A 12,634-nucleotide genomic window follows, 5' to 3' on the forward strand; every position below is an offset into this window, starting at 1 on the left:
AAAAAAAAAACAATCACAAAACACACTAAAACTGAGGGGCTGCACTCAAAAAGGAGCCCCACAACTGATCACTTGCTTCGATCCGAAACCAAAAGGCTTAGAAAGAATTTATCCACAGAAAATGGGTTTTCATTATAAAAATAAAAACTCGTTGTTGTTTGGCCACACTCATTTAAAGGATAAAATCTGCTTCCATACGAGTGGGGCCATATAACACCAGTCACCAGTCACTATGGTCGCGGTGCGAAAATTTCTCTAACACCCGTTAGCAAAAGGGACTTAGAAGAATTTTCACACTCGGCCCACTTTACATAGGCGCGCGCGCGCGCGCACAACACCCAACACGATGGTCCGCGGGGAGCACGGGACGGATAACGCCGGTCCGCCGGTCCGGGAAAACGGTACGGTACGTACGATTTTTTCTTTCCCGCACACACACAAACACTTTTCCACACAGGCGTAGAACCGAGCTGGGTAGGAAGGAAAAACGGTTCAAGTCATCCCCGAGACGAATAACTGAAGACGTCGGTCGTTTTTGAAGAGCGAGCGAAGAGTGAACCTTAGCGCTGCAAAAATCGTCGCCACAGCCCCGGGAAAGGATCCGGCTCGGTACGATCCCGATCGTGGCCGCCGGGTTTGCGCATGTCCCGAACATAGACCGATCCTTCGTGCGCCGGCGCTGTATCGTACCGCAGGCACCGAACGGTGGGATCGATGCCAAAAATAATGACACTTTTTCACGGATGTGTTGTGTGTTTGCTTCTTCGCGGGTTTGCTTCTTCGCGGTCGTTGTGTGGATGGAGCAAAAAACGCAAACTGGTGGCCAGGAATGTGTCAGCCAGATAAACGAAGCAAACGGCACATTTTCCCAGCCAACATTGGGGAGGGAAAACTAAAACGAAACACCAAAACACTCACGGAGACGCAATGAATTACCCAGTTTTCCAACGTTGTCCCCATCGGCGGGTAGGGCCGACCGAGGGTAGAAGGAACCGTGCGAAGAGGAGGAAGGATGTGTAGAGAAAGAAGTGTTCTATGTGCGCCACACGCCACACCTCAGCGCGCTCGTACGTCGAGCATGGGAATGATGCTGACGGATGAGCTGCGATCGCTCCGAGCTACGCATGCGCGCCCGTACTGCTCAGCTCCAAAAACTCCCCCGGAGAAGTGCTGGTGCGAGAGCGCGCTGTGAAACGCTCAGCGATGGAGAACTAGCCCTGCGCGAGAGAGTAAGAGCAAGGGCCGGTGAAAATTCCTTCACAATACTCTCCAAAAGGGTGATCGCTTTTCCCGGAGAAGCAACGAAAAAACCTCAAGAAGTGGTGGTTTGTTTTTCCTTCTTTTTTATTTCGTTGCTCTTTCCCGATGTATCGGGCAGCCTGGGTGGTACGGAGGACGGTCGGACGGGACGGGGAGTTTGAATAATTCATCGCACACTTATCGTGCGTGTCCATTTGCCTGGGATGTGGCCGGTCGTGCATCGTTAAACTAAAACGCACCGCGCTGCTAAATGAAAAACACGAAACATGCCGTGGAAAAATAGGAAAATCCAACAAGACAAAGCAACAACAAAAAACAACCATCCGTTATCCTAAAGGCGCGGCTTGCGAGATGGCTTTTTTTTGTGTGTGTGTGCACGAGAATCGTTTGTCCGAAAGACCAATCAGCACCACCGGACCGCGCGAGGATGGCTCTCAGTCATTTTTTTAACACCTCCCGCCACACGGACACGCTCAATTGATAATGATCTGGGTGGCTAGTGGGCTGTAAAATGATGGCTTACCGGAGGATGATGAGGATGCACTTCAAAATCGGAGTCATTGTTGCGGACCGATTGATATCATCCTCATCCGTGGGTGGGGTCTTCAACCTTCCCGTTGGATGGCGACGTATATGAAAGTGTCGCCACAAAAAAACGGATGCGATAAATAGAGAAAATGAGCACTCTCACACCACGTAAACGATTGTGCATTTCACAATGTTGAAAGTAGGAAGAAAATTGGAAGTAGAAGAAGATCTCCAAGCTGCATCCAAGCATAGGCGAGTACATACTGGACATCGCACAGCTGAACATTCGTTTTGGTAAGTCTGATCATTGATTATGACCAATGTGGGAACTCTTGGGCTGTCCTTTTAAACCACAGAGATTCTTAAGGACTTTCCATCGTTGGCTGTGGTCTATGATAACTTGAGTTATAAAGGCTTCTCCCTTCTGCTTATTGAGTTTTGGCGAATGCTCTGGACGTCAGTCCCCGATACATAACTCTTTCCCATAGCTGTTATTGCTGTTGTACGCGAAACAAATCGTTTTAAAGTTTGATAGCTGTTATACTTAAACGTTTCAGTAGATGTTCTTTGGTAAAAATTTTGGAGAGAGTGAAGACTATGGCAAATATGGGCCGATTTAACTTCACCTTCCATACTATATACACCCTTGCATGCTTTTAGGTGATGAAATTCCATTTCCCCCAGATCAAAAAACACATCCTCTTCTCGTACGTGCTCGGAAAAATGGCGAAGGACGTCCTCCATGGACAACCTGTATAGCTCACGCTCTCGCACGTAATACTAACAATATTTCATGTTATTAATAAACGTGACACGACCCCGTTGAAGAATCTGCTGCAAAATCTACGTTTGCCACTTTTTTTTCGCAAACATGCATTAACGCGAAAAAAACGCGAAATTAGCAGACCAGGCGTGGAAATATTTGGAAACCAAAATACCTTGCATCTTCCACAGCGTGTGCTCATCGGACTTAGGATGGAAGATTTATACCTCAGCCGGTCGGTGAATATTCCTTCACCTTTAAGGTGTGGCAGTGCACGACGCAGATACCTGTTAGTCTGTTGCTGGTGTGTTGTGAAATTTTCTTCCCAGCACACTCTCAATCACACACACACACACACATGCATCAGCGAAAGAACCAAAATTCCAAACACACCGAACCGAGCGTGCTGTGAATGTGGTTGCGCGAATCATTCAAGAACAGGTGAAAATCATCGTGACCGTGGTTGCTGTTGTTGTTTTGGCTTTTCCTCGCGAGAGCATTCCTGCGAGATGACTTCAGCCATGGTCGCGAAAGGTCTAATGAGTCACCGAATCGGACGGTGAGAGGATGCTCTGCGAGGATCATGATTCGTGTGCTGTCAAAACATGGTGTCAACGAGTGGGTCGCCCCTCTGCACTTTGCTTCATAGTCGATTCAGAAGACAACGCTTAGTCAGTCGCGGGTAGGATGGGACCAAGGAGGGATCGCCGAAGAGCCGGTAGTGATGGGGTAATATTTTTAGCCAGTTGCATGTCATACACATGCTGACACACTCTCCACACTACACATGGGCGATGTTGATGATGACGGTGAATGCCTTGTACGATGGTAAAGTCTCGCGTACATTGCTAGGAAAAACGACAACCTGTGGTACAGTTTGCTCAACCTACGAAGCGCGTTCCATTAAGAGCGGTTGGGAAAATTGGTTTGGATCGGTGTCACGAGATGAGTCAACCGGATCGGAACCTTCCTTCGGGTTTTGCGATATTGCATTGAGGAAATTCTACGCTGAGCGAAGCTGACGTTTCTGGTTCATTAAGGCGAGAAGGTTGTAGAACGAATTAGGATATTCTTTTGGCAGTAGACCTCTTGGCAAATGTCAATGTAGGATGCCTCGTTCTGGTGCTACTATTTAGTCTAATTTGCAGTTGTTTACAAGATAAAACAACTATCCCAAGTTTTTGTTCTTCCAAAATCCTTGATGCGTTTTTCTCGTAGACCCGCAGCACGGAACGGACACTGAAATATGACTCGACGCGTATAAACAACAATCGCTTCCATGTCAATTCGTTGGCTCCGGTCCACGAGCTGAACGTTCAAGGTCCGCTCCTTCTCGTTTTAGGTGGGCGGACAGTTGTACTATCCGCACATCGGCAGAACGCTGGCGAATTTCACAATCGTTGTTATTCTTGGTGCCGCCCATCCGTTGGTGCCACGGCTAATTCTCTCCAAAACATTTCCACACCTTACACCGATCCCTGGGCGGCGCGTGTGTAGATGAGTTCATCTTAGCGATTCTGCAGAGTGTGGCATATTTGTGGTGAAATGTGTTGCCATTGCTGCCCAGTGCATCCTGTCCGCGCCAGCAATCGTTTCATGTTTGCAATCGTTTTGCGAACTGCACGCAAACACGATCCCACGAACGATCGTTTGCCGCAGTTTAGCCACACTGATGGATGTTCCTTTTCTTGCTGCGAATGTTTTCTTCTTACTAGCAAACCGCCCTCCCCCCATTTTCCGCCCATTTGGTTGAGAGTTTCAGCAAAACGCTATCATTGGCAACACATCGCACCTACTTGATAGCTGTGTGTGTGTGTTCCATGGGCAGTGGTACTTGGCCAAACAAAACGGTTCGCCACTGACACTTTTCCCGGGGAATCAGGAAGAAGAGGCACCAGATATAATGGAGGCGCATGTCGGCGAGGCATCGATCATCGTCATTGGTTATTTAGTCGTTCCAGTTAGGTTGCAGGCGGGTGCGTACAAGTGTCATGTTTGCCTGTCAGAGAGGTTTCCGTTTGAAAAGATCATCAAAGCAGGTGGGGAAACACAAGTACAGTTTGTTGAGAGGATATTTATGGACACGCTGGTCTGCTATTGCACCCTATCCAGTAGCTGGCAAGGCATGGGTTATCTAGATCTTACAATATTAAATTGCTGGAATTCCAATGTTTAGAGTAGTTGACAGATGGCATACAGAAGCACATCCCAACGGATACCTGTGCAGAGCAGGTGTTTAACACCTGACGTTATATTTTACGCAGATCATAAATAGATTGACTTACAGCTAGGAAAATTGTTGCATTGAATCATCAGTATGGCTGGCAGTGAAGAGAGATGAACGATGAAGAATCACAGTTTAATCTGGGATCAGATGTGTCAGTAAGAGAATATTCGGCACAAGAAAGAAATAGGCAAAGCATCGCTTCATTCATTCGCGCCATAATGAATCATCTGTGCGTCATTCTCATGACGTGACTGTACCATTGGATGTCTCTATTTTTCGTTTTCCTTTAAAACAGTGACTGGTGGTCCTGCAACGCAGTGAAATGAAATTAAACTTCAAGTAAAGACTATCTTACCTGTTGCAAGATGCACATAGCGCCTCACACCGGGATAATATAAATCAATCACATGTTAATCTCCCTTCCAATTGTATACCAAAAGTAAAGCAAAACAGATATACTCCGACCGCTGAATGAAGGTGGTGCCCCAGTAAACATGTTACAGATCACCCAGATCATCCAATATATATATATCCCGTTCGGTTGTTCGGCAAAACTGTAACCATAAAATCAAGCAACCAAAACAACGCGCTACCCCAAAACACGGGCGCACCCAACAAACGTCCAGAGGATGCTTACTTTCTTTCAATGTTCGAGGTCCAAGAAAGCAAGGCCGATGAAAACAAAACCAAAAACAAAAAAACTTGCGTGACACAGTTTCGTGCCATCTCTCGTCGCGGGTCTTGCTGTGGTCATGATCCATGCTCGCACGCCACAAAATCAACAGCCCGATACGATGGGTGTGTATATAAATATTAAACAGGCGCAAATAAAATTACACTACGCGGAGAAAGGTATCGGGCAAAAGGTGGCCGATCTGAACCGAACGCGGCCAACGCGAGCCGAGGGCTTTTCTTTAGGGGTTAAGGTCTAATTGCTGTGGCTTCGCGCCATGGTTTACGGTGGGCGGACCGGGTGAGCTGGTCCAGTGTGAAGGAATAGGGTGAAAACTACACTACTTGGGGCTCTAATTTATGGCGACACGTTACGGGGCGCTGACTTTTGGGCTTTTGGGCTGTTGGATGTGGGCATGTGGAAATTGGGCTTTACTACTACTACTAAGACAGGCGGGAGTCGAAGGTGTCAAGAGTGGGTGCATTTTCTTCTAGTTTCTCTAAACTCATCTACCGAGATGCGTGCTCGTTGTGTGTTTGTGGAACGTTTTATTATCATCCATTTGAGTGCAACAGCGGTTTAGCGGAGTCTGTACAACATTACTACGATTTGCGGAAAGTGATACGATTCGTTCCACCATTTGCCACTGCAATGAGAAGACATAAGAGAAAGAAAAAACACATTCGTCGTTTGGTATAGCGGGGACGCCAGATAGCTCTAGGTTCTAAATGGTGGATTGAATGGCAAAAGATGGCTTCCGTGTTATCAGAGCAAGAAGGAAGATTTGAACCGAGATGAAGAAATAGATTTGAAAACGATGAACCATGCACATGCGAGAGGAAAGATTTTCGAGCAGAAGATCCCACACAGACACTTTCGACGTTCGTGGACAGTCCCCAAGATCCGAAGGACGAAAAAAAACGAGAAATAGAAATTTTCACCCGACAATAATATGCGACAGAAAGAAGGTGGCGATGTGCGAAAACAAAAAATGTAAATGAACATAAATTTGAACGAGTTTTCCTGTGCTTTTCCCGTGATCTGTACCACCCCGAATTGATGAAAATGAATGATTCCGGTCCGTTGGCAGCACAAAGGGGGCAAACGTCAAACTGCATTAGTTTGCAAATGCCAATGGTTGCATGAGACGTTAGTGGCGTCCTGTATGTGTGTGTGCGTGTGTGTCTTTTTTGCTTTGGAGATTGGCAGTGTTAGTTGGCAGCTTTTCACCACCTTTCAGTGGATGATTTTTGAAACTCTCATTACAGCATTCCAATCCCTGTCAACACTTACCTTCGCACGTCTGTATTAGGCAGATCGATCGGTACGTCTTCTCGATCGTGTCCGTTTCCTCCAGAATCGTTCGAACCGTGCCGTTCGTTTCGCGCTGCTTTGGTTCCGAGCTGCCGTTCGGTTTAAGCTCCTTGTAGCAAAGGAATGATGCTTCTACAGGAATCGAAAGAAAAAGAAACGAGAGAACAAGAACAAGCAAAATTAGAGAAAAGCAGACCGTGCTCACGACAACTACAAACACATTTTCATGTGTGTTGTGGGGGGAAAATTTCGCAACTTCACGAAAACTCTAGACGAAAAGACACTTTTACAGATGGCTGCGATAGTAAAGCAGAAGGGGGGAGATGGTTGAATTATTTTACTACAGTCAGAAGACATTGCTCCGGAAAAAAATTTCCCACCCGCATTGGGTAGGCTGAAAAGTTCTGAAAATATTGTAATAACTATTCTTCAACAAATTGAGCTTTTTGTCTGAAGGTGTGTGAATTGATTTTTATCGTAAAGTATTTAAATGTATAATCTTTAGCTGTCAGTCTTTTGAAACATTTAACCACAGTGAATTTTCTTCATTTATTCGTTTCAGTGTTTCGCACGAGGATTGTGACTTCGCTTTGAACGCCTGTGAGTATACAATATTTTCTTAACTTTTTTATGCAAGGTATTTGTCTCTGTGATATGTATTCCTAGTGTTTATTTTAATGGTTAAAAATATTAAAATACGTCTCTTCGAAAATTCTTCAACCCTTGGGTGCTTTTCTGTGAACCTACTTGGCGCCCTCACAGGCGAAGAAATTTTAGTTCAACCACTTTCAGTACGCCTTTTCGCGTTTGGGGTGTTTTCCCGCATAAAGTGTCAATTTATGGCTCCCCTTTGCACGTTCGTTTCGTCGTGCGGTGGAAACCTGGCCGACCGGAAAGATCGGAGGGGGAAAAACATTACCGTGGCGCAGAAACGGATGCTGCGGTGTTGGAAAATCCGTCAACCAGGAGAAGCAAACGAATCGAGCTAATTTTAGAACTGGTGGTGTTCTCGTGCCGTTTTTCCCGCACGATTTAGGCGCTGCGCGTGCATGTGCTGGTGACGGACGGTGATCGCTTTGCGTACGAAGCCATGCGGGTGTGTGTGTGTGCGCACGTAGTGGTGAAATGATCATGTTTTACGCTAATCCGCTGGTCGCTTTTGTTTGCTGTAAAAGTTGGCCGAACCAAAACTACTTCCCAAAGCATAAAGACACACAATACACATTTCCACTCGGTCGACTAGCGTTTGTGTGTAGCGTGCAGTTTTGCAGTGATGATGCTCAAGAATCGAGGCTTTCCGACGATCGAATGGCGACCACGACGAAAACCGGTGGAAATAAAAATAGAAAAGCCACTCTCTTTACATCTCTCGTGGTAGTACGTATCAGGGTTTTCCTCCTTTTTTCTGCTCGCCTTTGCCGCCATTGCGTACGCGATCGAGCTGTTGTTTTTATGTTGATCGAGGGGACACCAATTTTCAAGACACCAATGAACTAATTAAGAGCCAGAGCCGCTCACAAGCATGCGTGATCAAGTTACGCTTAACAATGTTATGAAATAACCATTTATCAAGTAAGGTCGATGATTGGACCGGCACGAAGCAGAACAAAGCAGACTTGACACATTAGCTAGCAATAAGTGATAATGGATATTTTATTGGTAAGAGCCCTTTAAAAAATATCAAACGAAAATGTCTGCTTGAGATTGTGCAAAGAAGAGGAACCGCTTTTCGTAGACAATCATTAGAATGAAAACATCAACAGGTGGTTGAGCGTATGACCCTTTCCCAACTTAATTCAGCAATGAAGTTCTCGACTTCTTTTTCTTCCCCTTGTTGAGTGCTCAGAAATCCACAAGGCTGAGACCTTTAGACCATATACTTCAAGGTATTGTTTTCTAAGAGACTTATGGATTATCCGAAATATGCCCAGACAAACAACCCAGGAAGAACTTATAGATTCACTATTAGAGCACTATCCAGATGATGTGCTTCCGTACAGTGTCAAAAACGAGTGTCAATCCGGAGGGCACAGCTCAGCTTTACCGCAACGTCAGCTTTACCGCAACTAACGTCAGCGTTACTATTGCAAACTAACGTCAAATGAGTCCTCAAAACTGATCAGTTTCTAGCGTGACGCTTGCCACTTTTGTTCTTTTTCGAAAGATTCCTTTTTGCAATCTTCTCTCATCGATCAAGCAGTCGCCCCTTGCTCCTAGCTGTCGTGCCTATCTCCTGACAGTAATTTGTCAACATACACATGGTATGGCATCGACACTTGCTAACGGATCGACAATCAACAACAGCCGACAAAGCAAAACCGTTTGCCACCTAGTTTAAAAGTTTGCCCGCTAGCGTTACATTGCTGGGGGAGCTTGTGAAGAAGCGGGGTAGAGGCTTAGACGAGTTGAAATTCCTTCTCGTAACGACATTTCCTATTGCTCGGCGTGATAATTGCCAGCCCCGTGACATAATCGTTCTTTCCGCACAGTGCGTGCAAACGTGCGTGTGTGTGTGTGTCTGGCGAGATTTTCATGATCGAGTGTAATTTGAGCCTGGCGTAGCATGTGAGCGAGATCTGCATTTTGTGTTCTGTGTTTTTCATCGAAACGGACACACATTACTTTATTTATACGATTCCTCTGGGCTGCGGGTTTTTGTGAACAACAGGCACGGCAAGGCGTCCCATTGATCGTTTGCCACCGAGACGGCTGCTGCCTGGGGCCTCACAGATGCTTTTTACCGTGTTTAATGGGTGAAAAGCACCGACATGCGAATAATTAATTCACGCAACGGCGGATCTCACCTCCAAACCACCCAGAGATCAAAACCACCGTGGGGCAAGCTATCGCTGGGTGTATCTTACTTCCTATTTGCCTTAGAAACCTGGGCATCTGTTTTATTTGAGAGATAAAAGAAATCCTAAATCATTAGGGGCGATTATTTTACGATCGTCGGCTGAGAGATTCGAGGTATGACATTCGAGGAACATATGCCCTTTCTTTTCGTAGGAAAACACCACAGTTTTCTATAATCCGAAACGAAAGTTGTGAAAGATTTATATTCACCGTAAGAAACTTCTCGTGACCAGAGTGCATGAGGAGCATATAGTTTCGAAGACTACCGTCTAGAGGGCGCCACCTGACGGAGATCTTTACAATGTCCGATCGAAGATGCTGCTCACGCGCGGGCACATACACACGCACCCACACACCGCTATCACGATCATCACAATAGGTGGCCAATATTTTTAAAAATAAGCCCTCCTACCAACTTCCCCGCAATGATCGGGTTCCTCACCGATAATCCCACGCGCCTTTACAGCACACGCTCTTTTTAAATGTCCCTGCAAAGAGCGGAATTTGTCAACTTGCCAAATCGAAACAGAAATCAACTTTAGGCAAGAAAAAAAAGCACACCAAACACACACACACACACATTCATATATTGTGGCTGTTTAATTGATGTGTTTTTGTTTTACTGCTCTGACCTCCAGACCAGAGGTTTCGACATACGAGCGGTGGTCCCATTTTTCATAATTAACCTACCGAGAGGGCGTCATCAGCCCGCCGGCACAGTTCTGTGTCACTGTTGCGATATCGGTTGGACTTGCGTTCGCACTTCCCTTAATTGAACGCAACTCAATTTACGCCGGATGGGAAAAATTGGCCAACAGCAACGAGGAACTTGCCTCCAACGTACGTACACATTCCAACTGACAGCGGGTTGACAGGCAGTTGTCACGTACCGAATTGTGCCCCAATATTGACCTTAAAGTGGTTCATCGCTCTTACCTTTCCCCCTGTGCAGTGGAGGGGGTAAAGGATATGGAGGAGGGACATGGTGTGCCCACCCACAAACCCCCACAAACAGCTTCAACCCAAACATGAATGATCAATGGCGCCGGTGCAATCCTCCCTGCGAGGGGGATGGATTACGGTAATCATTGTAGGATGTCAAGGTAAAGGAAATCGCACGATCGGATGAGGTGTGGCCAGTGCGGTGGGACGCAGGTTACGGGGGAGGGCTTTTCCACGGGGGTGGGCTTGGAAGGAAACGTCGACGAAGAGGGTGGAAACCGACACCTCAGTGCGCAGGATTAAACGAAGTAGCGCCGAAGATTCTCGAACATCCGAACAAGTGACGAACGCCGGTTTACTCTCTTTCGCTCTCATCCGATAATTTAAATGGCCGAACATTCCCGCAGAAAACAACTTGTTATTGTTGTCATCTTGAACGTAAACAAACATGGCTGCTACCGGTCGTCAGATTGTCCCGGTGTTGTTTGTATACAATTGCGAATTCTGCAAAACGCCGGCTAGACACGCGCGCATGCGCCGGGAGGAAGTCTATTCCGAGTTTGCGCAGCTCACTGCTCGTGGATGATCTTACCCACATTAGCAAATGCCAGAGGGAGCTCTTTTTTGTGGACAGCTAAACAGCTGATGTGTGGTGTGTTGATGTTTTGCGAACAGCGAGCGTTCTCTCACTTTTACGTCTTGCGAGACGATGATGACTAACACACATTATGGTTGTGCTCCGACACGCTCCACGCTGGTGGATTCCTTCGAGTTTAAAGAGGGTTTTTTTTATTGTGCTTTCATGCAAAATTTTCCTGTCCCACTGCCAAAAATAGCTCTGTTGGAGTTGGATGCGTGGCATCCGGAACGCATTTTCACCGACGACTTAAGAGCAAATCTAGTGCGAATTGGATGACTAACGCCGTTCGGAATGCGAATTAGATCGAGTCTGGAGAAGATCGAGAGGCTTTATCTTTAATTTCCAACAAAACGAAAACTATGCAAATCTCACTGAAATATACAAAGTCAATATATGCAACTGGAGTGATCACCTAGAGTCCAGACAAATTTCTCTACCAACAAATCAATTATCGTCTTTGAAGCTGACGAGTTGCTTAGGCCAGGTTTATCACGATCAACAGCACGGAGGCATATGTTTCAGCGACTACCACACCGTTACCCCCCACGTCTATCCGGCGGGGTCTATTGACACGCATCACATTACACTTTCCGCAGTCTAATGATACGCATGTACATTTGCAAACGCGAAATGTAAATCGATGCACCAAGGGGCTTTCGACTTTTTGCTTCTTTCCTATTAATTAGAGCGGCTTATCACCGGACATTGTACGGTAAAGAAATCGCAGTCGCTGTGCGCCTAAATGGAAAAGCGCATCGGTGTGCGCGCATTTACCATTTTTCCAGCTCGTCATAAATCAATCACACGGATGATTCACCTCCCTGGTTGAGCCCGAGCTGGATGAGCATAATGAAATGACTTCCTTACTTTGAATAGCAGTTTGTTGCTGTTGTTGCTTCTGTTTCGCTCAATACCGAAACGGCATAATGATGATGATGATCGTGCAGAAATGAGGTGTTAAGTTAATTATTCCAAGCGAGAAAAGTCGAAGAAGAGTTTTTTCTCCTTCGAGCTGAAGAAAGATCGAGACGATTTCCACCCAGACTTTTGCTGCTGTTTGGTAATCAACCTGTCCTGACGAAAATTGTAGCAGAATGTTTGGTTCGTGAGTCAGAGAGATATAAATCTAAACAGTAGCACACCTATGCAATTGGTCACTCTTCGAAAAAGGTGTCACCGAGTCATTGTTTCTATTTTTGATTCTGTTTATCGAAGTTCCGTAGTAAATAGCTGATGAATCAAAGGATCAAAGAACACGCCATGCGCCAAGCACTGGGATGTGCAAATGTTCTGGGTGTTTCTTTTTTGGCTTCAATTCATAATAGTCAGTCTCAGTCAGTCAGTCATGTCAGTGAACATAAGCTCAGTCTAGCATTACATGCGAATTAGAATCGATTCCGATCGCCCTTTCCATACACACAATGATTTTTC

The 12,634-nt window shown here is 46.0% G+C and overlaps 1 protein-coding gene across 27 annotated transcripts in view; it reads right to left on the minus strand.

Moving 5' to 3' along the window:
• Positions 1–12,634, minus strand: part of LOC118512126 (titin) — a 138,143-nt gene that overhangs the window by 83,649 nt on the left and 41,860 nt on the right. For 24 of the 27 annotated variants that reach the window (XM_036056115.1, XM_036056111.1, XM_036056110.1 and 21 more), the window contains one exon: positions 6,745–6,897. In XM_036056115.1, the coding sequence (XP_035912008.1) occupies positions 6,745–6,897 (153 nt within the window). Of the gene's footprint in view, positions 1–414; positions 574–936; positions 1,057–6,744; positions 6,898–12,634 lie in introns of those variants that run through there. The other 3 variants (XM_036056124.1, XM_036056122.1, XM_036056123.1) reach the window with 3 other exon arrangements.

Source organism: Anopheles stephensi, chromosome 3, assembly GCF_013141755.1.
Source record: "Anopheles stephensi strain Indian chromosome 3, UCI_ANSTEP_V1.0, whole genome shotgun sequence".
Classification (NCBI taxonomy): Eukaryota; Metazoa; Arthropoda; class Insecta; order Diptera; family Culicidae; genus Anopheles; species Anopheles stephensi.